At 44.6% G+C, this 27,752-nt stretch overlaps 1 protein-coding gene and 1 long non-coding RNA gene across 3 annotated transcripts in view; one reads left to right on the forward strand and one right to left on the reverse strand.

Annotated features, from left to right (window-relative positions):
* LOC138742707 (arylacetamide deacetylase-like) overlaps window positions 1-27,752 on the forward strand; it is a 37,315-nt gene that overhangs the window by 650 nt on the left and 8,913 nt on the right. The window contains exons 2-4 of one of the 2 annotated variants that reach the window (XM_069897461.1): window positions 19,085-19,307; window positions 22,156-22,225; window positions 27,461-27,632. In XM_069897461.1, coding sequence (XP_069753562.1) covers window positions 19,085-19,307; window positions 22,156-22,225; window positions 27,461-27,632 — 465 coding nt within the window. The remainder of the gene's footprint in view (window positions 1-19,084; window positions 19,308-22,155; window positions 22,226-27,460; window positions 27,633-27,752) is intronic. The other variant, XM_069897462.1, reaches the window with a different exon arrangement.
* LOC138742708 (uncharacterized) overlaps window positions 7,376-27,752 on the reverse strand; it is a 42,324-nt gene continuing 21,947 nt past the window's right edge. Inside the window, exons 2-3 of the long non-coding RNA XR_011344367.1 lie at window positions 12,880-13,040; window positions 7,376-11,967 (exon numbers count right to left, since the gene is read on the reverse strand). This is a non-coding gene — a long non-coding RNA (uncharacterized lncRNA). The remainder of the gene's footprint in view (window positions 11,968-12,879; window positions 13,041-27,752) is intronic.

Here is a 27,752-nt window from a genome sequence, read left to right on the forward strand (position 1 = left end):
GGCTGGAGATTCTTGTAAGGCTGGAGGTGGTGAAATCACCAAAAGTTGGAGTGGAAGTGACCTGTCATTGTTTTGCGTCTGGAGCCTTTGTGGAGACTCCAACTAATGGATTCCCACCCCCCTCCCTCCATTGACGCGACCTACCCGGATCGTTGTCAAATCATCGAGGACCCCTTCCACCCTGCACACAGCATCTTTCAGCTCCCCCCCCCCCCCCATCCATTGGGTAAGAGATACAGGAGGATCCGAGCCAGTACCACCAGGCTGAAGAACAGCTTCTTCCCGGGCAGTGAGAATGCTGAACGACCAAAGGAACTGCTCCCACTGACCATCTCCAATTTATTTATTTGTCTAGATGAAATACTTGTCCTGCACAAATGTTGTTGGTCTGTATAGGAATTATGTCTGGTTGTATGACTGTGTTTTTGCATCAAGGACTGAAGAATACTGTGTCGGGTTGTACTTGTGCAATCAAATGACAATAAACATGACTTGACAATGTTCCAACTCCAGAAGAGTCCGCACGTTGACTACCCACCTTTGTCGCTGACTACAGCAGCCTGTTGCTGTAAGGCTTCGGATGGCATCACCACCCCCTTCCCTGCCACCTCCTCTGAGCTGCCAAGGTGCCCTGATTGATTTGCTCTGAATACCTTAAAATGTTGATCTTGAGGTGCGCTGACAATCGGGCAGTGAGATATTTGTGGCAAATTGAGAAATTCCTCAACTTCCTTGGTGTAAATGCAGCACAGACCGACCGATAGGCAGAGACTATCCTAGATAAATTTTATTTGAATCTCCGGCACTGGACACGCCAGTGGATGGCTAACATCCATTGCTTGCCATCTGTTTCATTCCCTGTGTGTTAGTCACTTGGGCCACTGCCGTTTAAACAGATGGACACTGCACTGGGTAGCAGTGGGAACCGTGATGAGGGTGGCGGACAGATTGGGAGGGTGGGCAAATGTATGTTAGATGCAATAAGATGCAGATCAAATGTGAGGTTATCCTCTTTAGTGAAAATAACAGAAAAGCAATTTTTTTTTCCTGAATCATGCAGAACTAGGAAAAGAGGAGGTTCAAAGAGACTTGGGTATCATGGTGCTTCAGAAGCTGAAGGTCTGAATTCAGACACAGCAGGCGGTGAAGAAAGCAGGTGGCACATTGTCCTTTATTGTGAGTGGTTTTGAGTAGAGCAGCAGGGAGGTCTTATTGCAGCTGTAGGGCCTTGATGAGGCAGAATATTGTGAACAGTGAAAACCCAAAGCTGGAGAAACTCAGCAGGTGAAATTGAAAATAGCAAAGCTAAAGACACATAAACAACGTCTGGGAAACATTAGGCAGGCGCCCGGACAAAATTGATGAAAGGGTCAAACCCAAAATGTAGGTTATGTATCTTTATCTTTGCTATATAAACCACCCTGTTTATCCTGAGTTTCTCCAGCATTCAGTGTTTACTTCAATCACGGTGTCTGCAGACTTTCGTGCTTTTACTCGTATTGTGAGCTGAGTTGGTCTGATCGGAGGAAGTTCAATGTTGTTGTTGAGGAGGAATTAGTTCACCCTACTAATTCCTGGGATGTCAAGACTCAAGAATAGATTGATTGACTTGAGTAATGCTCATTGGAATTTAGAAGAATGAGAGGGGATTTCATTGAGACAGGATTAAGATAGGACGAGTGTTACGAGCCCAGAGGACCCCAAAACCCAGCAGCAATAGATATTCACCAAGACAAATGGCTACTTAAACAAAGGTTGCTTTTAATGATCTTTGAACATGAAAATAGAATCAAACTTTAATTTATCACTAATGACTTATTTATCCTAACTTAACCCCCTTCTAATTCTAAGCGCATGTGTACATAATGTGTGTGTGAGTTCAGAAAAGTTCTTTGGTTCACAGTCCAATCTCACTTCTCATTCCTCCAAGTTCACTGGTTGCACAGAATTTACCATTTATTAAGTTCACCAGGCTTTGGTGCTTGAAAGGTAAATGGTTACCGCTCAAGAAGGTTCATGTCGGTTTTCAGAGAGAGATTTGTTGTTCCAAGACATCCACAATTGATGTACTTCCATCAGCCACTCCAGTGTCTTGCTGACGAAACTTGCCCCTTCAGGGTTCTCCAGATGATAACCTCTTTCTTTCAGGTCATCACAAAGTTCCTTCTTGTTTCTCTTATTTCAAGTGAAACATTAGACAGCCAGTCCTCTCCTCTTGCATGAACCACAAGGGTTTTGACCAGGCCATCCTCCAAAAAGGCTTTCCACAAGCTTGCCAGCTTGTCTTGTTCCAGTCCCAGCTACTTCTGCTGGCTGTAACACTGTGGAAGTGATTTCCCTCCCCCTCCCCCTGAGAGAAAGCCTGTTTGACTCTCTCGGCTTGCAAAACCACATGACCCTCTTTGAACAACAAGTTCTCTTCCAGACCATCTGTGGCTCCAACAAGACCTTTCATCTGTTGCCTTTTGTAAACAACAGTCCATTAGTGAAGACTCTTGAGCACTCCTCAAAGCTCTTGCAAATGCTCTGAGGCCCCAATATATCTAGCATGGGGCAGAGCTCCAGTATTTCAAATAAGATTTGTTTTAAAGAGTTTGTATGTAACCTAGTCTAACAAACCTTTCCCAATTTATCTCCCAAAAACATTTATATATACTCTGTCACACAAGACAGGTTAGATGTAGGAAGAATGTTGGGAAAGTCCAGAACAAAGTATCAGTGTAAGGTTAAGGGGGTCAGCCATTTGGGACTGAGATGAGGAGAAACCTTCAGTCAGACAGTTGTGAATTTGTGGAACTCTCTACCGCAGAAAGTTGTTGCGGCCAGTTCATTAGATATATTCAAAAGGAAATTGGACGTAGCCTTTTGGCTGAGGAATTAAAGCCACAGAGAGAAAGCAGGAATAGGGCACAGAAAGTAAATGATCAGCCATATGGTTTGAATGGTGGTGCAGGCCTGAAGGGCTGATTGGCCTTCTCCTGCATCTGTTTTCAATGTTTCTCTGATACATTGCCAGAAACTTTAGAGAGTTGTGGAAACAGTTCTAGCCATTATACAAACCAACTTCTTCTCTTATTGATTCCATATCAGAATGAGATTCAGAATTTATTGTCATGGACACGTCCTGAAATTCGTTGTTTTGCAACGAATTGTTGTTTTGTCCTGGTTCTGCTGATTGGTCATCTTCAGACTCCTGTACCTTTTTTCCCGATAAAGGGGGCACGGTCTGGATAGTGGGGTGGGGGGGGGGGGTCTTTGATAATAGAGGCTGCTTTCTTAAGATTCCGCCTCTTGTAGATGTCCTCGATGGAGTGAAGTCTGGTGCCCGCGATGAGTCTGGCCCAGTTAACGACCTTGTGGAGTTTTTAAACTTGTCCTTAGCATTGGCACCTCTGTACCAGACAGTGATGCAACCAACCAGAATGTTCTCCACGATACACCTGTAGAAGTTTTCGAGCAATATCAGAGACCTACAAATCTCCCCAAATACCTCACAAAGTATAGCTGCTGGCAAGTCTTCTATGAGCTCTTTCCGCCAAGGGAAAGCGACCATTGTATCAAAAGACTCGTCTCACCCCAGTCACACTCTCTTCTCTCCATCCTGTTGAACAGAAAATGCATGAATTTGAAAACTCATAGCTCCAGATTCAAGCAGTTTCTTTCCTGCCGTTATCAGAATTTTGAACGATGCCTCACAATAGTTAACATTTCTCTTTACCGTTATATCCTGTACTTTTACCTAATTCCCTACTCTGTTTCTATTCTTGTCCTAGCTGTTGTACTGTGAGCGAGTAGAGTTGTCTGGATAGCACACAAAATAAAGTATGCTCACTCTATCTCAGTACACATGACGATAAACAATTAAAATGCCTTTGAAAATTGTGTAATTGTCAACATGCATTAAGATTTCTGACACGGTGAAAGGAAAATAAATGAAGCAGTTAGTGGAGTCCCAGACTGTGCCCTGAGGAACCCCATGATGATGATTTGGAACTAGTAAAGTTGACCTTCAACAATTACAGCCACCTTCCTTAGTCTGAGGTGTGACTCCAGCCATTGAAAGTGTTTCTTTTTCTTTGATGCTCCATTATCTTGTTTTATCAGAGCCCCCTGATGCTTGAATTGGACAATTGTTGCCTGGATGTCAAGGCAATCTTGCCTTTCCTTTGGAATGAGGTTTCTTGGTCTGTGTTTGCACCATGGCTGCCGATGGTGCCTGGTCCCACCGTCCTGGGTGCAGGACAATGGAATGAGTCAGAATAAATTGTTGGGGAAGAACTAGAGGAGCCAAAGGGCCTGTTTCTGTGCCATAGTGTTCTTTGAGGTCTGGAACAAAGTGTTCCTGTTGAAAGACAATGACGAGGAAGCTGTTGGTGAGTAGGTGCCGCTGGTTGGCTCTGGTAAGGACACCTTCCTAATCAGAACATGAGAAATAGGAGCAGGAGTCAGCCAGGCAGATTGGATGGGGAGAAAATTCAAAATTCAGAACTTGGGGGTCCTCATGCTGGATAACTTAAAAGGTTAACCACCAGGTTGGATGGCAGTGAAGAAAGCAAATGCTATGTTGACGTTCATTTCAAGAGGAATAGTGTCTAAGAGTCAAGGGGTGTTGATGAGGATCTACGAGGCACGGGTTGGTCCTCATTTGGAGTATTGTGTGCAGTTTTGGACCCCTTGTCTTAGAAGGGATGTAATGATGCCGGAAAGAAGATTGCCAGGATGATTCCTGGTAACATATGGAATGTTTAGCAGCTCTTGGACTGTATTCATTGGAGTATAGATTGTACCAGACACTTTATTTCAAAATAAAGTCACATGATGTCCAGATTCCTGGTGTCACCATCTGGCCTGGAGCCTCCATGTTGACGCAATTACAAAGAAGGCTCACCAGTGGCTATACTTTGTGAGGTGTCTGAGGAGATTTGGTACGTCAGGTGTACTGTGGCTGGTTGCATCACTGCCTGGTATGGAGGCACGAACTCTCAGGGCAAGGAAAAACTCCAGAGGGCTGTTAACTCAGCTTGCAACATCACAGGCACTAGACTTCACTCCATTGGGGACATCTACATAAGGCAGTGCCTTAAAAAAGCAGCCTCGATCCTCAAAGAGCACAAACACCCAGGCTACACCCTCTTCACTCTGCTACCATCAGGGAAAAAATGCAGGAGCCTAAATACGAGCCCTCAGTGGAACAGGGACAGGTTTTTCCCTGCTGCCATCAGATTCCTGAATAATCAGACACTGCTTTACTTTTTGTGCACTAGAATTTTTTCTTTCTATAGTAATGTTGTAAGATGGTTTATAATATGAACGTTTACACTCTGACGGTGCCGCAAAACACCAAATTTTATGACTTGTTCATGACAACAAATCCTGATTCTGATTCCGATTCAATAGCAAATTTATTTCCTTAAAGGATGCTTGACAACCTTCCTGGATTTAAAAACAATAGAATTTGAATTTACACTCTCTGCATTGTTAATCCAGCAATATAACCACCCCACTCATGTTGACGTTTGGAGTCATTTTCCTTCTCTTCCCGGCAATGTGTCCGGGAATCTCTGTTTTTAAAAAAAATACCTCTGACATCTCTCCTAAATGTTTCTCCACTCACCTTCTGTCTACCTTTTGTTGGGAAGTGTTAATAGGTTAATGTCAAATGGGGTAAAAAGGTCAGCTAATAATAATGATTATAGAAATCTAATGAAGTGAGTCCAAAGGCAGACCATTTAACATTCCCAGCCAGATCCTTATTCCATTCACTTCCCTTTTCCCCTGTTTATCTCCCTTTCTCTGGTTTTCAAACATCTATCAATTTCAGTTTATCAGTTTTACTGAAGGATGCTCCGGTTTCCTCCCACCCTTTTAAAAACGTATTGGGATTGTAGGTTATTTGGCATGGTTAGTTACAGCGCCAGCTACCCTTGTTAGAATCTGGCGGCTGTCTGTGAGGAGTTTGTATGTTATTCAAGTGTCTGGGTGGGTTTTCTCAGGGTGCTCTGGTTTCCTCCCACCTTTGAAAAACGGGGATTGTAGGTTAATTGGTGTATTTGAGGGGCATGGGTTTGTGGGCTGAAGGGGCTGTTACCGTGATGTATGTGTAAGTTTCAAAATTAAGAACGGACCTACTATCATCTCATCTTGTGAGGGACAAATCTTTCCAAACTCCATTGCTTAAAAAGTCTTGCTCCATGTTTCAAACTCCACTCTCAGACTCCTCGTTCAATGGAAAAAGCTGGCTCTTTCTACCCCATCAACTCCCCTTAGTATCTTCAAAACTGCAATCATAATCACTGCTCAATCTTCTGAATTCCATGGACTAAACCTCTGCCTGATTTAATCAATTTACCACGCATTCTCCCTGTGGGCTTTGTGGGTTTTCTCTGGAGGCTTCGGTTTTCTCCCACCGTTCAAAACTTATTGAGATGTAAGTTAATGAGGTATAAATTGGGCAACATGGGCCGAAATAGCCTGTTACCGTGCTGTATGTCTAAAAGTAAAAATTTTAAAAATATTATTTCCAATAATTATTCTGGTTAAAGAGAGTATAAGCTGAAAATTCTGGGAGTACTCAGCTGGTCATTCTGCATGTTCAGAGAGGACCAATGTTATCCATTCTGGTGACTTTAATCACAGTTTTGCATTTATTTCAGATTTCCAGTGTCCCCAGTCTTTTATTTATTGTTGCCTTTGATGGCTTTTTGTCTCACTGCACAAATAGGATCAAGAGCTGTAGCCCCAACACAGATCTGTGGTGGACACTATTCACATGGTCATTTGAAGGGTCTTTGTCTTCCCCCTCTTGACTTCAAGATAATGGCTCAATCAGTTCAATGATTTTTCCAGTTAAACAGCTCTTAACATATTTTATCCTCTATCACCAAGTCTAATCAGTATAAATCCCCCCAACAACACGCTACAGCAGTTGAAGATGATTCACCATCGCCAGGCAAGGGAAGAAACGATAAATGCTGGATTTGCCAGCCGTGAATGTAATGGATAAGAATATCAATAAAAATCTCCAATTAATGTGCGTAAATATTCCTCTCCCCACCAGTTTTGGTAGCTCTTTAGAGTAATTCAGACAAGTTTATCTGGGATGACCTACAATTGGCAGCATGGTTAATATAGCAGTTACAGCACCAATGACCCGGGGTTCGAATCCGGCGCTGTCTGTACGCTCTCCCCATGTCTGTGTGGGTTTCCTCCAGGGGGCTCAGGAATCCTCTCACCCTTCAAAACACATTGGGGTTGTATTTGCGGGGGATGGGCTTGTGGGCCAGAAGGGCCTATTCCTGGGCTGTACATTTTAATTTAAATTTTAAGATAAAGAATGGATGCATTTGAAAGATGATGATGAGTTTATTGCCAAAAACATAATTACAATGTATATATGCACCAAAATTCTACTCTCTGTGGCCAAACAGGTACTTCTGTAAATAAAACACTCCAATAATGTACATTAAATGACCACAGTGTGGAAAGAGTCCTTGCTTTTGAGACCCATTGAATCTGTTTTCTCACTCATAATACCCACACGTTCACTTCCTGTGAGTACATAATATGTCACTCAGGATGCTACCGCTGGAGGATGGGCTCCTCTTATCTCTGAGATACTGGGCTGGTAATGTGAAAGGGTACATAGAACCAGTTTTCCTTGGTCCAGTGTGAACAGCCCTACTGGTATTTCAAAATGGGTCATTCACGTGCCAATTTAACGGTTTGCCAATGTGAAAAGGCCTTAAAACTCAAGGGCACCGATTGAAGTAAGAGATGAAAAATTTAAAATTGATCTGAGGGGCTCCATTTTTTTTTACCCGGAGGGTGGTGGCCATGTGGAATAAGTTGCCAGAGGGTGGTTGAGGAGGGTACAAAATTCAGATTTATTGTTGGAGTACATACACATCACATGCAACCCTAAGATTCTTTTTCCTGTGGGCCAGGGAAAATTTCTACTTGGGAGTAGTGCAAAAAAAAACTGTACTCAAGAGAAGATACGTGTATAACAGTGAAAAATGCAAACAAGAAGGAAATGCAAACAAACTCTGCAATAGAGAAAATAAATATTTAACAGTCCTTAAATGAATCTATGATTAAGTTTATTGTTTATAGTTCAGGGGGCAGTTGCAATGTTTTAGAGATATTTGTACAGGTACCTGGATTGGAAAAGTTTGGAGAGTTATGGGCTGAATGCAGTGCTCAAGTAGATAACTTGGTCAGCACAACCAGGTTGGACTGAAGGGCATTTTTGTGTGCTGTAAAACTCTTCTGACCAAATAAAGTTGACAGGCCCTTTAACATCTCTCCATCAGGACTTCCAGTATTCCAGTACTGGCTGAGTATTGCCAACCCACCTTCAGGAGCTCTGGAATAGGGTTTGAACCCATAATCTCCTTCATCAGAGGTAACAGTTACCACTATCCAAGTGATGAAATGAACCATCCCATTGAGGCCATGTTGGTTCTCAACAAAACTCTCCCCTTTTCACTCCTTATTTTCCCCTTTAACCCTGCAACTCTCTCTGCATGCCAGTCACCTCTCCTTTCTTTTGTCACTTATCTGCCCAAAGAGGTAAACTCGTCCACCCAGTTAAACTACCAGCTCAACTTTGGGACATGGGAGGGAATGAATCCATCTGGCAGAAGCCCTGCTGGTCAGAGGGAGGACATGCAGACACCACGCATCAAAAACCAGAGATCAGGATTCATCGCGGGTCGTTGGAGTGGTGGAGCCTCAGTGAGACTATCTGGGCCACCCTGCTGGCCAGTGTTGGCAGAAAGCCACTCAATTAGATGTAATGACACACAATAACAGGTTCTTTCTTTGGCTTGGCTTCATGGACGAAGATTTATGGAGGGCTATGTCCACGTCTGCTGCAGGCTCGTTGGTGAATGACAAGTCCGATGCGGGACAGGCAGGCACGGTTGCAGCGGTTGCAAGGGAAAATTGGTTGGTTGGGGTTGGGTGTTGGGTTTTTCCTCCTTTGTCTTTTGTCAGTGAGGTGGGCTCTGCAGTCTTCTTCAAAGGAGATTGCTGCCCGCCGAACTGTGAGGCGCCAAGATGCACGGTTGGAGGCGAGATCAGCCCACTGGCAGTGGTCAATGTGGCAGGGACCAAGAGATTTCTTTAAGCAGTCCTTGTACCTCTTCTTTGGTGCACCTCTGACTCAGTGGCCAGTGGAGAGCTCGCCATATAACACGATCTTGGGAAGGCGATGGTCCTCCATTCTGGAGATGTGACCCACCCAGCGCAGTTAACCTGCTGGTAAAGAATGCTGGAAGCAAGCCAAAAGGTAACAGGATGAGCCGGTCTGACTTTGCTTAAAGGAATTGGCTCTGCCAAGTCAGGAGGGGCCCATAATTGTACGATTCACCATTTATATTTGGAGAGGAAAAAGGGAGGGAGGGAGTGAAGTGGTTCAAAATACACCTCCATTTTGCCTCTACCTGTCCTCCAGCAAAATAAAAATTCAGACATCGACTCATACTGAATGTTTAATCTTGGCCAACATCCTGGTGAATCTCCTCCAGTGCAATTACACCCTTCTTGTAATGTGCCAACCAGAATAGTACACAATAATTCGGTGAGGCCCAGCTATTAATATACAAAGAGGCTTCATTATCAAACTGCTTTTGCATTTTTAGCTGTCATCCCGTATGTCTTAACTATCTTTATTCTTCTCTGCTGTTACCTTCAGATATCAATGGACTAAAATTCCTATGTCCCTTAGGAACACCTATATACCTTATCTATATCCTAACCTGGATCATGCTCCAAAATGCATCATCTCATGCTTTTCTGCGTTAAATTCAATGTTCTGTTTCTCTGCCCTCCTCTTTGACTGATCAATGTGGTCTGCAGCGGAGAATACCATCCTTGCTTTCAGCAAAACCACCAATCACTGAGTCATCCACGAACTCATTAATCGTACCACCTCATATTTCATTCATATTTTTGATGGACACAGCAAACCTAATCCCTGCTCTGGTCACAGACTTTTGAACATGAAAGGAATCCTCAACCTTAGAAGAGAGAACATAGAAACACTACAACACAGTCTTCTATGTTGGCCTAGCGGTTCGTGCCACACCTTTTACAGCATTAGTGATTAAGGCCGGGGTTCAAATTGTATGTTCTCCAGTGTCTGTGTGGATTTTCCCCTGCAGTTTCGGTTTCCTCCCACTGTTCAAAATGTGCTGGGGTGTAGGTTAATTGGATGGCATAGACACATGGGCCAAAATGGTCTGTTACCATGCTGTATGTCTAAATTGTAAAAATTAAAGTACAGGCCCTTCGGGCACAATGTTGTGCTGACCTACATAAAGCTACTAAAAACACGGAACCTTCCCTACCTCATAACCCTCTATTCTCCTTTCATCCACGTCTTTCAAACGCTCCTATTATACCAGCCTCCACCACCACACCCGGCAATGCATTCCAGGTGCTCTCTGTATAAAAAGAAACTTAACCCTGACATCTCCCATAAACTTTCATCCCCTCATTACCCCAAACTACTTTCAGATGCAACTTTCTGCATGGATTCCATTTGGGTTCTTGCGTTTTGGACCTGTGTCCCATACATCGACGGGTTGCAGTACAGTTGGACCTCACCAGAATGCTGCTCTGGCACCTCTGTAACAAAAAAGAGGCAAAATAAACAAGCGGGGAATTTTAACTAGTGGGGAATTTAACAGTGGCTACAGGGTGCCCACCGCTCTCCACCAGCTGAGCGCTATTCTGGACATACAAGGATCGTGTTTCTTCCATGACCAGTGCACTCATCCTCCTTCCTCATCCTACCCGTTCTACAACGGCAGCCACCGAGGCCAGGTCTCGCAAGACCTCCCTGCCACCATTTATTTTGACGCATTGGCCACCCCTGCCATAGACGCTATTTTGCATAGAAACACCAGTGTCCACCCTGCGGTTACCCCTAATGCCCCTCTGTTAGGTTTGTTCTCACGCCGACTCTGAGTGCAGGGGATTTGATGGAAGGGGGTATTAGGGTGGAGGATAGGAGAGGGGGTGGTGGCCTGCTGGGGAAAAATACCACTAATAGCATTAGGATATCTGATCAATTTTGGTGAGCTCCTGCGCCTAAAAAAAAAAATGAGCTCTGCACCCCTGACGCACCCATGTTACTGTCCACCACATCCCATTAACACACTCAGTTACCTCTTTACAAGAATTCCTTACAGAAAATTGTTGCCTCGATTCTAACAGTGCATTCCTTCAGTGCAGAACTCTTGAAATTTTATGAAAGAAGCAATTAGAAATGCAAACCTTTCTATTTTTCACTCTGGTCACTCAATGGGGGGCCTTTTCCAGTGGATTGTTCTGTTAAATGTATTTCATTAGAAATGCTAATATGGCCACTCTTTTCCCCAATTAGTTCGGTTCTTTGAAGTAGTTTTTTTAAGCCAGATCGTCTTGTGAATTGCTATCTATCGAAGTTGCTTTACATCTTGTAGCCAAAGATTGGCTCGCTCAGCTGGCATCATCCCTTGGTCCCTCATCAATGTTGAGATGTATATCCTTTATTCGACAGATATCAGATAAAGACAATGCAGCTGAAATCCATGGCAGTGCCAAAATAACACTGATGATGGTTCAAAATCCGAAACCCTGGCAAATTTCTGTAGAGGTGTGGTGCAAAGTGTGCTGACCGGTCTGGTATGAGCCAGATTGTTAAAATTAAAAATGAAAAAAAAAAATTGTGTCCAGGAGCCAATGTAGGAGTGAACAACTTCACATGAAAATGTGAGGCGTTTGCCTCAACATAGACAAGGTAACAACAGGAGGCTCTGTTGAACATCAAGATGCCAGACAGACCTTGTGTGAAGGTAACCATCTAACCATTTACGGAGTGGAAACAGGCCATATTGGCCTTTCGAGTCCACACTGGTTCACTTCTTTTTTTCTTTCTTCTTCTTTGGCCATGTGGTCACATTGTGAATTATATGGCATCTATAGAAAAAAAAAGGTTAAAAACCACTGATCTATCCATATCCTTGTAACAGGATATGAATAACATTTGGAGACGGTCAAACTTAAAGTTGGTTTTAACAACAGTGTGCCAGAGGAACCCAGCAGGCCGAGCAGCATCATTGGGAGATAAGGGATGGTCAACGTCTTGGCCTGGAACCCTTCATCATTGAAATGTTATTTCTCCCACCAACACAGAGTTCCTCCAACACATTATTTCTAACTTCAGGTTCCAGCATCTGCAGCCTCTCGTAATTGCCCGAAGTTTGCCCAATGGTTCTCCATCTTCCTGAACGAAGACCACAGCTGTCATTCTCCATTTGGCCATGATTTTCCGAATGAGCATGGTGTGAGAAAATGACCCACAGTTTATTTCAGTAGAGTTTGCAGCACATTTTTTTTAGACATACAGCACTGTTACAGGCCAATTCAGCCCTATGAGTCCATGCCAATAAATTTAAACCTACACCCCGGTACATTTTTGAAGAGCCCCCAGAGAAAACCCATGCAGACGTGGGGAGAATTTACAAATCCTTACAGACAGCGTGGGATTCGAACCCAAGTTTGATCCAAATTGCTGGCGCTTTAAAGGTGTGCTAACCGCTACTCCAACTGTGTCACCCATCACTGCAATCTATTAACTTGAGGACTGTTTTCTTTTCACAAGATAAAGGCAGGCTGTTGTCAATTGCATTTTACATATATTTCCTGATGACAACTACCTTTTTGGCTATCGCATCCATGCTAACTCTCAGATCCCCATTTATTTCCCAGTAGACTATTTTTTTAACAGGCCCATTGAGGGTGCGGGTGAATCTATAGGCATTCAGAAGGCTTTTTTTTATGGTGCATTGTCGTTTTTAAAGGGATCAGCAAACAAAAAAGTGAATTTACCTTTTTATGGAGAAGGCCTATAATGGCTGATCCAGCGTTGCTTTCAGTTCAGTAGCATTGGGAGGTGTCTTCCGAAGCTGAGGGAGGCGGGGCGAATGGAATAGTGCCACCCGTCGCTGCGACATCAAACGTGCGCACCAAGAAGGAAAAGGGGCCTATCCCTGAAATGGTGACCAAAGAGCAGGTAAGAGCACTGGTGGAAATCGGTCCAAGCAGACTTAGGACTCGGGCAGACCTCCTGCGCAATGCAATCAGCTTTATTAAGGATATGATTTTAAAAATAGTGCCTTCATGGAAGCTACGTGGCTCCACCTCTAAGTGTACTCCCCCCACCCCCCCCCACCCTAGGTGAATCGGAGTTTGCCTGCTGAATCCACCCTAGGAGCCTTCAACCAGGTAAGTGAAGCGATGTAACGGGGGAGAATATTTGCCTTTATGTTCACCCTTTTCTCCCCACTATAAAAAGGCCTAGTGTCTCTGAAGGGACTCTCTTTTACTTTCTCCCATTGTTAGGGAATGCTGGGCAATGCTCATAGTGACTCTTTGCCTTGTGGCAGACAGAAGTTAAAATATATCATGTATGTTTACGCATTATTACATGACAATAAAGGGAAACTTGAAACACCCACATCCACCTGTGACCCCTCGCCTGCCTGTGCTCCTCCCCTTGCTCTTTCATCCCTCCTCTCCACCCCCTCATCTTTTTGTTCAGGAGCCTGCCTGCTGTTTTGCCAATACCTTGACGAAGAACTCAGGCACCGAGTTTGCTTCCTATGGACGCTGCGTAACCTGCTGACTTTCAGAATCAGAATTTATTGTCCTGAACATGCCACAAAATTCATTGTTTTACAGTGCCAATATTGCTAAAGATTACATTTCAAAAATAAATAAATAAATAAATAGGCTGAGAAAACTAGTTAGGGTGAGAAAACTAGTTAAAGTGAGGCAGTGTCCGTGGTTCATTGTTCATTCAGGAATTTGACGGCGGAGGGGGAAGAAGCTGTCCTTGTGCCTCTGGGTGTTTGTCTTCAGACTCCTGTACCTCCTTTCTGATGGTAGCAGTAAGAAGAGGGCATGGCCTGGGTGGTGGGGGTCCTTGAGGATGGAGGCTGCTAGAGGTCGAGATTTCGTCAGCACTTTTGCGCATCTGCAGACTTTCTCCTTTAACTCTTTATCTAATTCAACAGTTTCCTAGAGGCTCACATAAATCAGATTATTTCTCAACTATTCCTGAGTTTAAAATGTGATTACGGCTGCTCGTAATGGTTGCACTGTTCTGAGATGGCTCCAGGTGGCACCAGATCTTCAACATTTCCGTTTGGTGTAAGAACAGCAAGTAAAATTTTGGATCCTGCGGAACGCTTTTCTTTCAAACATTGCAGAAACGGATAGTTGGTTAATGTCATCGAGGGGTCCGCAGTGGAGAGGGTCAAGAACTTCAAATTCCTGGGTGCCAACATCTCTGGGGATCAGTCCTGGAGCCTCTGGGTCGATGAAATCACATCGAGGGCCTGCCAGCGGCTGTACTTTTGGTGAGGAGATTCGGTACATCATCGAAGACACTCGTGTACCATGGAGTGCCTATTCTGGCTGGTGGCATCATTGTCTGGTATGGAGGTGCCAACACTCAGGACAGAAAATATCTCTAGAGGGTGGCTAACTCGGCCTGCGGCATCACAGGTACCAGTATTCATCGAGGACAACTACAAAAGGTGGTGTCTTAAGGAAGCAGCCTCTTTCCTCGAGGACCCCTGAAGGCCATGCCCTTTTCACAGTGCTACCATCAGAAAAAAGTTACAGGAGTCTGAAGATGAAGTACTCAGCGGCACAAGGACAGCTTCTTCCTCTCTGCCATCTGATTTCTGAATGAACAATGAATTACAGAGACCACCTCACTTTTTCTTTATCTTGCACTATTTTAATTTATTTTGAAATGTGGTTTACATAAATTTTTTCACTCTGACGCTGTTGCAAAACAACAAATTTTGTGATTTGTTCATGACAATAAATTCTGATCCTGTGTGGGTAAGGTATGCAGAAATTAGCAGCCTAATGGTTTGCTTTACAGTGATTACTATAATTTATATGGACTCCATTGGATTTATCATCCTCGAACATTCATCATCGCTCCGTTCCTGCTGCATATTGGGCATGTCAGCAAAGAATGTACAATTACCCAATCCCAAGGCAAAATGAGGTCAAGCAAGTTTGTGCCAATTAAGATTGGCAGCCTGAATTATACTAAGTGGCTGGATAGGATGGGTCATTTCTTTTTTCTTTGGAGAATAGGAGGCTGCATGGGGGGACCATATGGAAGTTTGAAGATTGCAGATTAGGTCAATTTTTCAGGGTAGTGGAATGTAAAACTAGAAGACAGAGATTAAAGATTTGAAAGGAACCTGTAGGTGACCTGTGGTGCTAGTGACACGCCGGATCACTAGAAGGAGTCTGAGACTAGTTTGTTGAAGCTTCGACTTCTTTAGCTAATAAAATATAGTTGTTTTAAAAGAATTCAAGTTTCTTCATTCAATAAAATAAACATCACATGATACTAGGAGTGTGCAATGTGCACAGGAGTGGAAGAAACATCAGTCGATATAGCAGCTGAGAAACGGAAAGTGTGAAGGATCCTGTTGCTGTAAATTATACTGGAAATGTCGACCATGAGTGGAGGTTGTTCAAACGAATATTCATGCTGTACCTGAAAGCCATTGGACTCTATAGAAAACTGGATGCATGGAAGATTGCACTGCTACCGTGGTGGGACCTCGAGCACTAAAGTACATGTGGTTTTGCTGATGCAGAAGGCCGGGACAAGTTTGACAAGGTTATCGAGGTGTTTGATGAACACTGTTCACCAAAGTAAAATGAAACGTTTGAGAGTTATGTGTTTCATTTGCGCCCACAGCTTCAGGCAGAAAACTTTGATACTCTTAATGGACTTGAAGTTAAAAGCAAGAACATGCAATTTTGTATCACTGCAAGATTCAATGATCCGTGATAATTTGTGTTCAGGATCATTGATAAGAAAGTGAAAGAGAGAGGTTGCTGCAAGGGACAAAAGGCCGTTTTATAGTGGGGGGAAAAAAGCGAATGTAAAGGTGGATATTCTCCACCTTTACATCACTTCACTTGGCTTCAAGAAATCTCTGAGGCCTGATTCAGCAGGCAAACTCTGATCCGCCTGGGGGATACACAGAGGTGGAATGAAAGCAGCTACGAAGGGGCAGTCTCATGACGTTGCGATGACATTGTCAGCCTGCGACCCAGGAGCATCAATTTTAAAGCACTCAGTGTGTTCCGATACTTAATACTCACATCGATCACCTCATTACTCCGTACATATTAACGCTGGCTAAAGTTTTTTTGTTCTTTTGGGTGGATGGGAATGTCTATGTTAATTTTTCACTTGCTGGTGCGAATGGATGACGTCATGGTGACAGGCGGTGCTTACTGCACTACTCGCCCCCCAGCTCTGCAAGACTGATGCTGCTTCTGTGAAGGCAATGCTGGATCCGCCTTGTAGGCCTTCTCCAGAAAAAAAGGTGAATTCACCTTTTATTTTTATTTTAATGCGGGGTTGCACCATAAAAAGGCCTACTGCTTCCCTCAGCTGGAGCTGTGAAGATGCGCCTTGTCAGCACGTGAAAAAGTTCGGTGAGAGTGCAAAAGCCAGTGAAAACTAAGGCTTGGCCATAGTGTGTATCTACACATATAAAAAATGAGACATAGGTAACAATAAAAAGGAGAGACATTCATTTGTAAACAATGTGGCACTCAACACGAGCCAAAACGATGCCCGGCCTGTGGAAAAGTCTGTAATAAGTACAAAGGGCAGAATTTTTTTCCAAAGGGAAACTAAACAGAAGTGAAAATGTGCACTCTGTGCACACTATAGAAGAAACTGCTCTCAGTGACACACTTTTCATGGGCATGGTAGTACAGAAAAACTATATACAACAGATACTGAAGTGTGAACAGAGTTGAGCAGGATAAGTGGATTGTGCATTGCATACAAATACAGCAAATATTCCTTTCGAGCTGGACACAGAAGCATAGGTTCATTTGAGCTGTGAGGGTGACATCAGGGCAATGAAGATAAAGCCATACATCCATGTAAATCCTGTACAGCTCAAAACCTACAATGGGCAGCGCCACTAAAAGAAAAGCTCAAGCAAGAACTCAGCTGAATGAGGGGGTCGTAAAGAAAGTGGAGGAGCCTTCAGAATGGGGGAATTCAATGATGTGTGTCAAAAAGAGAACAGTGACCTACGCGTGTTCATGGACCAAAAAGACTTTAATGCCAATCTAAAGAGAGAACATGATCATATTCCAACTAGGGATAAATTACAAGTGTAATTTTTCACTAAATTTGATGCATCCCAGGGCTTTTGGCAAATAAAACTGCAAGAAGATAGCAAAAAATACTGTACAGTTAATACTCTGTTTGGCTGTTACTCGTGTCTGAAGATTCCTTTTGGAATTGCATCTGTTCCGGAAGTGTTCCACAGGACAATGGAGCACATTACAGAGAGCATAAATGGGGTACATGTGTACATGGATGAAATAATCCTATGTGGATCCACATAAGAACATCGCAACGAGAGGCTCACCAAAGTGCTACAATGAACCTAGAAATATGGATTGAAGTTAAACAGAGAAAAACGTTAGCTTGATGTGAAGGAAATCACCTTTCTGGGAAATAAACTGTCAGAGCCAGGTTTGGAGCCAGAAAAGAGCAAGGTGAAAGTAATTTTAGAGATGCCCAGACCCACTGACAAAAAAGGCATATTGAGAGTGCTGGGATGATCAGTTTCGTTGGTAAATTCATACCAAACCAGTCTTCCAAAACAATGTACCTAAAGAAGTTGTCACAGGACAAATGTGAATTCAAGTGGACAGACAACCAGGAGGAAGAATGGGGAACGAATAAGTTTATTCTAACTATGGAACCAGTACTTTTGATGTCTTTTAACATATCCAGAAGGGTGAAAATATCTACGGACGCTTCGAAAGATGGAATAGGTGCCATACTACTTCAGGCTGTGGGAGAAGATAGGAGGCCAGTCGCATACGCATCAAAGAAGATGACCACATCTGAATGTTGATATGCACAGATCAAGAAAGAGTGTCTTGGTCTGGTCAATGGACGAGAAATTCCACAGCTATGTGTATGGTTTTTGAACATTTGTGGCAGAGACAGACCACAAGCCATTCATAGCCATAATCAAGAAAAATCTCAAAGAATGTCGCCGAGAATCCAAAGACTGATGATGAAGCTACAACATTAAGATTTTAAATTGGTGTCCACACCAGGTAAACTTATTGCGTTAGCTGATGCGCTATCCAGGGCAACGACACAGAGCGAGGCACACAATAAGAGTTCCACAGAAACAGATGTGAATCTCCGCGTGAACCTGATCATGAAATCTCTTCCCGTATCTGACATCCAAGCTGATCGTCGCTGAAACAGAACAGGACGCGTTTCTACAGAAGGTCATCAAGAATCTGAATGAAGAATGGCCTAGAGGTGAATGTCAGCCATGCTACAACATCAGAGTTAAGCTGAGTGTTGTCAATGGGCTTCTACTTAGAGCAGAATTGTCATTCCTCAATCACTGAGACAAGAGATGCTGAAAAGGGTGCATGAGGGCCTCCTTGGAATGGAAAAAAATGCAAGAGGAGGGCCCGAACTGCTGTTTAGTGGCCAGGGATAAATGCTAACATTGACAGGATGGTTTTAAGCTGGGAGACCTGTTTGAAACATTGCACAAAGCAGACAAAGGAACCCATGATGAGAAGTGACATACCAGCGGAGCCATGGCAGGAAGTTAAGACTGATCTGTTCCACATGGATGGAAATAAATACTTGCTGGTTATTGATTATCTATCAAACTATCCTGAGATAAGGAGGAATTTCTATATTCAGATGTTGGTGACCCTGTGGAATTCATTGCCATGGACGGTTGTGGAGGGTAAATCATTGGGTCTATATAAGATAGAGTTCGATAGGTTCTTGATTAGGAAGGAAATCAGGAATGGCAGGGAGAAGGCAGGAGAAAGGGATTGTAAAGGATAGTAAATCAGCCACAATGGAATGGCAGGGTAAACTCGAAGGGCTGAATGGCCTAATTCCACTCCTGTGTCTAAAGGCTTTCTGAATGCTGGTGGTTGGACTGACCTGGATACCTGTGCTCTATTCTAGGCTGAGCTGTCTGAATTCATTGGGTTGAAGGACTACATGGGGGTGATGATGCTGCTGACCGAGGCAGAGATGGTTGGGCCTGTATCCGATGAAAATGTCACCGTGCTGGACACCACCTTTGATGAGGTTGCCGTCCGTGTCTACGAGCCGGCCAGTCGGGACCCAGGACTGAGGCGGGCAGTCATTTACATGCACGGAGGCGGATGGTGTTTAGGAAGTGCAAGTAAGTTGTACAGTTGGACCTCCACCGAGCACGTAACACGGTGTTCATTCTGAACCTGTTGCAGGCTAAGCACGAGTCAGGCTGTTTAACAGCCAACAAAGGGTGGGACAGTTAGCCTAGTAGTTAGCTATTTTAGTGCCAGCGAACCGGGTTTGAATCCGGTGCTGTCCGTAAGGAGCTTGTACGTTCTCCCCATGTCTGCATGGGCTTCCTCCGGGTGCTCCGGTTTCCTCCCATCCTTAAATTGTATGGAGGTTGTAGGTTAATTGTGTCGTATGCCTAAATTTAAGTTGCTCCAGAAAGGTAAACCAGGATATACCGGAGGAACTCGGGGGGAATCAAGCATGAAGTCACAGAGAGAACATACAAACTCAGCATTGCTGGTCTCGAGTCTCTGCTGCTGAGAGGCAACAGCCCAACCTGCTGGGCTACTCTGCCACCCTCACTGTTAAGAGATAAATCTTTGCCCTTAACATTTAAACATTGAAGGTATTTATCAGTAACTTTGTTGCTTCCCTTTCTGATTTTCTTTAACTTCGTTTAAAACACCGTCCTTGATGTTAGGCTTTGCAAAGATTTGCACATTTCACGGGTCACAGATTGATCCCTTTAACTTTGATACATCTATTCTCATTGATGTCCATAATGAGTCTCATTTAAAACGGAGTAATTAATTACCAGAGACAGAGAAATTAATCCAATGTATTTTTTTTAAAATGTCCAGTGCCTGTTTATTGTTAATTTCTCATTTGTTTTAATTTTAATTTAGACATACAGCACGGTAAACAGGCTCTTTCAGCCCACGAGGGCGGGCCGCCCAAATACCCCAATTAATCTTTGAACCCTGTATGTTTTGAACGGTGGGAGGAAACCAGAGCAGCCAGAGGAAACCCAGGCAGGTGACAGGCAGAATGTATAAACTCCTTACAGACAGCGCGTGATTCGAACCCGGGTCGCTGGCGCTGCAATAGCGTTGCGCTCTATTGCTTATTTCAGTTCAGAGAATAGTCATAGATTGTAGAGCACTGATGCAATGATTTTGGCCCATCATGTCTGTGCTAACCCTTTTGCCCAAGAATTTCATGCATGTTTCATCCTAAATGCAGTATTACATGACAATAATGGAACCTTTATTTAGCCATGTTAGGACTAAATGCTCTTCTGCCTAGAAGAACCTGTTTAAGTACACTTAAACAGAATAATCACGACCTGTTCTGGCAGTACCCTCCACGTCGTGCGTGAAAAATCCTTCTCAGAATTCCTCTTCAACTACTTCCTCTTTTCTCAGACTTGCACCTTTTTAATTTTAGCAACTCTGCCCTTCTAGCCCACGCTGCCCCATAACACCCCATTTTTTTAGCCGACCAACCCTATATGTTTTTGGAGAGGGTGAGGAAACCCATGCTGGTCACCAGGAAAATGTACAAACTCCCTATAGACAGCGGCAGATTCGAACCCCGCTTGCTGGCATCACACTAACCATGCCACTCCAATCGACATTAAACGAGAAAGTCTACAGATGCTGGGGTTGAGTGAAATACACCAACATTCTGGAGAACCTCAGCAGGTCACGCACCATCCATGGGTGATAAAGGGTAACAAGCGTTTCGGGTCTGGGCTCTTTGTCCGGTGTGAGCAAATACAGGCAGGCGCATGAATAAAATGGTGGTGGTGGGGGGAGAAGGAGAGGAGGGAAGAAGGGGCAGGAGGAGGTGCATAGACTAATATGCAAGAGGTAGAGGTGGATGCAGGTGGGAGGATAGAAGAGAAAAAAATCCAGTAAGTGCTGGGGGAGAGGATAGCTCTCTGGTAGGAGAGGAAATGGAAGGGGGTGGGGTGCTGGAGGAAAGGAGACTGGGGGATAGAGAAAGAGAGAAACTCAGGGGAGGGGGCTTAACAAAAATTGGAGGTTGATGTTAATGCTGGCTGGTTGGAGAATGCCCAGACACAATATAAGGTCCAAATAAAATTGTGTGTTTATAGATGGGGCAAAACTCTATTATTGAATACTAGTGGTCGAGCAAAGGAATCTTACAGGTATAAATCAGGTATTCTATCTTGTTCTGATTTGTATAAAGCAAAGGTGGGCAAACTTTTTATTAAATTTCACATTGCACTTTAAAGTATTCCCTATGTCATCGATGATCTGTGATTAATTAGGGATTGCTTAAGGTGGTATGTGGGTGGAAAGAAAAAAGATTTGAAAACCACTGTTTTAATCAGACCTCATTGACTCATTATGTGCACGGTTTCAGAACTCCTTGACAATTTTTCTCAAGTAAAATATTTCAGTAACAATTGGGTCTAGATCTCTCAACCTTCCCTTCCCACTCACAGACCACCTTAAGCAATCCCTTACTAATCACAGAGCACTTTTGGCATAGGGATGACTTCAGGTAGAATGTGAATTTTAAAAAAAGGTTGCCCACCCCTGGTATAAAATTTCTTCAGTGTTGCTGGGGTACACTCATCTAGGCAGGCTGAGTTTATTCAGCATGTTTATTCTTGTTGCCACAGTATTTAACTGGATGGGCCAAGTTTTAGCTACACCAGTGATATCTAATTCCTACACCAGTGATATCTAATTCATGAAGAGGTTAATAGAAAGGGAATTATTACCAATGGAACCATCTGTCTGGAGAGCAATATTTTCTTCCTGGTCAGTGATGAAACCCCACAGGTTGATGGTGGGGAACTTGTCAATCATAATGCCATTAAATGTCAAGCATAAGCATGGATGAAGATCTCTGCCTGACAGTTGCATGGGGCAAATGTAATTTGCTATTATTTATTGTAGTTTTAATGCTTTTCTACCTGCTAATGACCAAATCTCTCCATTGCCTTTCAGAAATGCAACCCTATGATATCCTATCAAGAAAGAGTGCCACGGAACTGAATGCAGTTATTGTTTCTGTGGAGTAAGGAACTTTACAGTGTTTATTTTTTAACACAATCGACTATAATCAAATTTAATGGGACCCTGTATGCATAAAAAATTCTCAAAAAAAAAAACAATGCTGAAGATTTGTCAGGGCAGTCGAGGCCAATTTTAAGCATAATTTTTGACAATATCCTGGTAGACATGAAGACATTTTTATTATAATTATTCAGGCTTTTTGTGTGAGAGAGAGTCCGAATCCAATTAATGGAACAACGTCAGACTAGAATTGGGTCAAAAGATGCCAGAAGTTATTGGAGACAGATATTCAATGTTGGCTGTTCATTGGTCTCCAGACAGGAGATTCCATTGTTACTGATTCTCTTTTTTTCAAAACATCTTCATTAGATATCACTGGTGGTGTTAAAATTTGATGCTAAATATTAGAAGCTAAGAGGATAGGGTGGTGAGCAAGACAGGTGAAACGCAAAAGCCTGCAGTCACTGTGATTGTAGTAAAAGCATAGAAATGCTGGAGGAACTCAGCATTGTCCACTGGAGCTAAAGATGTACAGGTATCCCCCGCTTTTCAAACGTTCGCTTTACTCCACCACTTTTACGAAAGACCTACATTATTACCTGTTTTTGCTATTCCAAAGAAGATTTTTGCTTTGACGAATAAAAGCAAGGGAAAAGTCGCAGTCTCCAGAAGAGGGCTGTTAGTTATCATTACTGCCAGATTCCGGGGGGGGGGGGGGGGGGTGGGGGGGGGGAGGGGGGTGGCATTAGTGATCAAAATAAACAGCGACAAGGAGGTCTGATGGGAGCTGGCCTCAGTGGCCCCCATGTTGTATTTGGCTTCGGGGTGTGTGTGTGTGTGTGTGTGTGTGTGTGTGTGTGTGTGTGTGTGTGTGTGTGTGTGTGTGTGTGTGTGTGTGTGTGTGTGTGTGTGTGTGTGTGTGTGTGTGTGTGTGTGTGTGTGTGTGTGTGTGCGCACGGGGGTGGGGGGCACTAGGGATGTGACCTGGAAGTCAAGGGGGCAGCAGCCCGAACAATTTTGACAACCACGGCGTTACATGAATCTGATCTGATTTGATAGATTATTTTTTGGGTGTGGGAATGCTCATTAATGTTTCCCAGATAAATTAATAATAATGGCTTCTTCATTTTACACCATTTCAGCTTAAGAAAGGTTTCATAGGAGTGTTCTACTTTCGGATAGTGGGGAATACCTGCATAACCACAGTTTCGGGACCGAACCCTTCCTCAAAATATGAGTGAAAAGCAGGCAGGTGTGTGAATGAAAAGGGTGGGGAGAAGGGAAGAATGGGCAGGGGGAGTAGTACTGACCAACAGAGCGAGAGGAAAGGAGAAACTGTGGAGGGGTGGGCTAACGGAAACTGGAGGTCGATGTTAATGCCATTCAGTTGGAGGGTACCCAGATGAACTATGAGGTGTTATTCTTCTAATTTGCAGGTGGTTTCAACCTACCAGTGCATGAGACCATGGACAGACATGTCAGCAAGGGAATGGGGTGGGGAATTGAAATGGGTGAGCTACATTCTTGAGCCACTGACTGTGCTCACGACTTCAGAGAGAGGTCCAGCACAGAAGCACATTTTGGCACATTGAATTCACTCCAGTGATCTACTGTAAAGAAGGCACAGCAAAGCCTCCACTTTAAGGCATCTACATGAGGCGCTGCCTCATGTAGGCAGCCCACATCATAAAGGACCCCATCACCCGGGTTGTAACCTCTGCTCATTGCTACGTTTGGGCAGAAGGTACAGAAGCCTCTAGAGTACGACTCCTCCAGGTTTAAGAAGTTTCTTTTTTAATGGCTATCAGGGGCATGAACCTCCCTGATGTTGCCTAACCATAACATAGTTTCAAGATGTCCAGTGATCTGTCTGCATTACTGGCACAGCACATTCTTTGCAAGATGACCAGCATAAATATTTATTTTTAATACTTTCTCTTTTATATTCTTTATTTTATTATGTGTGTTTTATATATTGTATATTTAATGTACCTGGGGAGTTGCAGCAAGCAAGACTTTCATTGCATCTGTCCAATGTACGCGTATAGTCAAGTCAAGTTTATTGTAACAGGCCCTTCCAGCCCATGAGCTTGTGCCTTCCAAATGTACTTCTTCTTTCTTTGTCTTTGGCTTGGCTTCGCGGACGAAGATTTATGGAGGGGGTAAAAAGTCCACGTCAGCTGCAGGCTCGTTTGTGGCTGACCAGTCCGATGCGGGACAGGCAGACACGATTGCAGCGGTTGCAAGGGAAAATTGGTTGGTTGGGGTTGGGTGTTGGGTTTTTCCTCCTTTGCCTTTTGTCAGTGAGGTGGGCTCTGCGGTCTTCTTCAAAGGAGGCTGCTGCCCGCCAAACTGTGAGGCGCCAAGATGCACGGTTTGAGGCGTTATCAGCCCACTGGCGGTGGTCAATGTGGCAGGCACCAAGAGATTTCTTTAGGCAGTCCTTGTACCTTTTCTTTGGTGCACCTCTGTCACGGTGGCCAGTGGAGAGCTCGCCATATAATACGATCTTGGGAAGGCGATGGTCCTCCATTCTGGAGACGTGACCCATCCAGCGCAGCTGGATCTTCAGCAGCGTGGACTCGATGCTGTCGACCTCTGCCATCTCGAGTACCTCGACGTTAGGGGTGTGAGCGCTCCAATGGATGTTGAGGATGGAGCGGAGACAACGCTGGTGGAAGCGTTCTAGGAGCCGTAGGTGGTGCCGGTAGAGGACCCATGATTCGGAGCCGAACAGGAGTGTGGGTATGACAACGGCTCTGTATACGCTTATCTTTGTGAGGTTTTTCAGTTGGTTGTTTTTCCAGACTCTTTTGTGTAGTCTTCCAAAGGCGCTATTTGCCTTGGCGAGTCTGTTGTCTATCTCATTGTCGATCAGGTTGTCATCCTGGGCGACTTCAACGCTCGTGTCGGCAAAGACTCAGAAACCTGGCCAGGAATCCTGGGCAAGCATGGCGTCGGCAAGTGCAACGACAATGGGCGCCTCCTGTTGGAGCTCTGCGCAGAACAGCGGCTTGTCATTACAAACACCCTTTTTCAGCAGAGGGACAGCCTTAAGACCACCTGGATGCATCCCCGATCCAAACACTGGCACCTCCTGGACTACATCCTGGTGCGAGAAAGTGACAAACAAGATGTGCTCCACACCAGGGTCATGCCTAGCGCGGAATGCCACACTGACCACCGGCTGGTTCGCTGCAAGCTCAACCTTCACTTCAAGCCAAAGCCCAGGAACAATAAAGCCCCCAGAAAGAGGTTCAATGTTGGAAAACTGCAGTCAGACGAAGCGAGAGGAAACTTCCAGGCAAACCTCAAAGCAAAGCTCGACGTTGCAACCCGCCTCACGGACCCGTCCCCTGAAACCCTCTGGGATCAGTTGAAGACTACCATACTGCAATCCACTGAAGAGGTACTGGGCTTCTCCTCCAGGAAAAACAAGGACTGGTTTGACGAAAACAGCCAGGAAATCCAGGAGCTGCTGGCAAAGAAGCGAGCTGCCCACCAGGCTCACCTTACAAAGCCGTCCTGTCCAGAGAAGAAACAAGCCTTCCGTCGCGCATGCAGCCATCTTCAGCGCAAACTCCGGGAGATCCAAAATGAGTGGTGGACTAGCCTCGCCAAACGAACACAGCTCAGCGCGGACATTGGCGACTTCAGGGGTTTCTACGAGGCTCTAAAGGCTGTGTACGGCCCCTCACCCCAAGTCCAAAGCCCGCTGCGCAGCTCAGACGGCAAAGTCCTCCTCAGCGACAAGATCTCCATCCTCAACCGATGGTCAGAACACTTCCAATCTCTTTTCAGTACCAACCGCTCAGTCCAAGATTCCGCCCTGCTCCAGCTCCCTCAACAGCCCCTAAGGCTAGAGCTGGATGAGGTTCCCACCCTGGATGAGACATATAAGGCAATCGAACAACTGAAAAGTGGCAAAGCAGCAGGTATGGATGGAATCCCCCCAGAAGTCTGGAAGGCTGGCGGCAAAACTCTGCATGCCAAACTGCATGAGTTTTTCAAGCTTTGTTGGGACCAAGGTAAACTGCCTCAGGATCTTCGTGATGCCACCATCATCACCCTGTACAAAAACAAAGGCGAGAAATCAGACTGCTCAAACTACAGGGGAATCACGTTGCTCTCCATTGCAGGCAAAATCTTCGCTAGGATTCTACTAAATAGAATAATACCTAGTGTCGCCGAGAATATTCTCCCAGAATCACAGTGCAGCTTTCGCGCAAACAGAGGAACCACTGACATGGTCTTTGCCCTCAGACAGCTCCAAGAAAAGTGCAGAGAACAAAACAAAGGACTCTACATCACCTTTGTTGACCTCACCAAAGCCTTCGACACCGTGAGCAGGAAAGGGCTTTGGCAAATACTAGAGCGCATCGGATGTCCCCCAAAGTTCCTCAACATGATTATCCAACTGCACGAAAACCAACAAGGTCGGGTCAGATACAGCAATGAGCTCTCTGAACCCTTCTCCATTAACAATGGCGTGAAGCAAGGCTGTGTTCTCGCACCAACCCTCTTTTCAATCTTCTTCAGCATGATGCTGAACCAAGCCATGAAAGACCCCAACAATGAAGACGCTGTTTACATCCGGTACCGCACGGATGGCAGTCTCTTCAATCTGAGGCGCCTGCAAGCTCACACCAAGACACAAGAGAAACTTGTCCGTGAACTACTCTTTGCAGATGATGCCGCTTTAGTTACCCATTCAGAGCCAGCTCTTCAGCGCTTGACGTCCTGCTTTGCGGAAACTGCCAAAATGTTTGGCCTGGAAGTCAGCCTGAAGAAAACTGAGGTCCTCCATCAGCCAGCTCACCACCATGACTACCAGCCCCCCCACATCTCCATCGGGCACACAAAACTCAAAACGGTCAACCAGTTTACCTATCTCGGCTGCACCCATTTCATCCAAATGTACTAATTAACATACAACCCCTGTAAACCCTGAACATCTTTGAAGAGTGGGAGGAAATCAGAGCACATAGAGGAAACCCACGGGGAGAATGTACAAATTTTTTACAGACTGTACCGGAATCAAACTCAGGTCGCCGACATTGTAATAGCGTTGCGCTAACTACTCCGCTCTAACCATGGAGCCCCATTTCTCCAGCACATTTTGTGTATTTCAGTCGTCAATGAGTCTACCCAGTGAGCCAGCAAATGATATCGATTGTCCACGCTCTGCGGAGTCTGACAGTCACCAGTTACATTCCATGTCTGTTTTATCTTTCAGGTATCGGTTAGCACCGCAGCACCATTTTCCTGATCAGTTTGATGATGCCTATGTTGTGGTGAAGTACTTCCTCCAGCGGGATGTCTTGGCCCGATACAAGGTTGATCCAGGCAGAGTTGCCGTGGCGGGAGACAGCGCTGGAGGGAACCTGGCCACCGCAGTAGCTCAACAGGTAGACATGGAACATGTTGAATTATTTATTATTGGTATGTGCGCAAGAAACAGTGGAAGAGGTTTGTTAATTAGCTTGTTGTAGGGTCGACATCCTGTGAATTCTAATAAGCACTCATTT

Source organism: Narcine bancroftii, chromosome 9, assembly GCF_036971445.1.
Source record: "Narcine bancroftii isolate sNarBan1 chromosome 9, sNarBan1.hap1, whole genome shotgun sequence".
NCBI lineage: Eukaryota > Metazoa > Chordata > Chondrichthyes > Torpediniformes > Narcinidae > Narcine > Narcine bancroftii.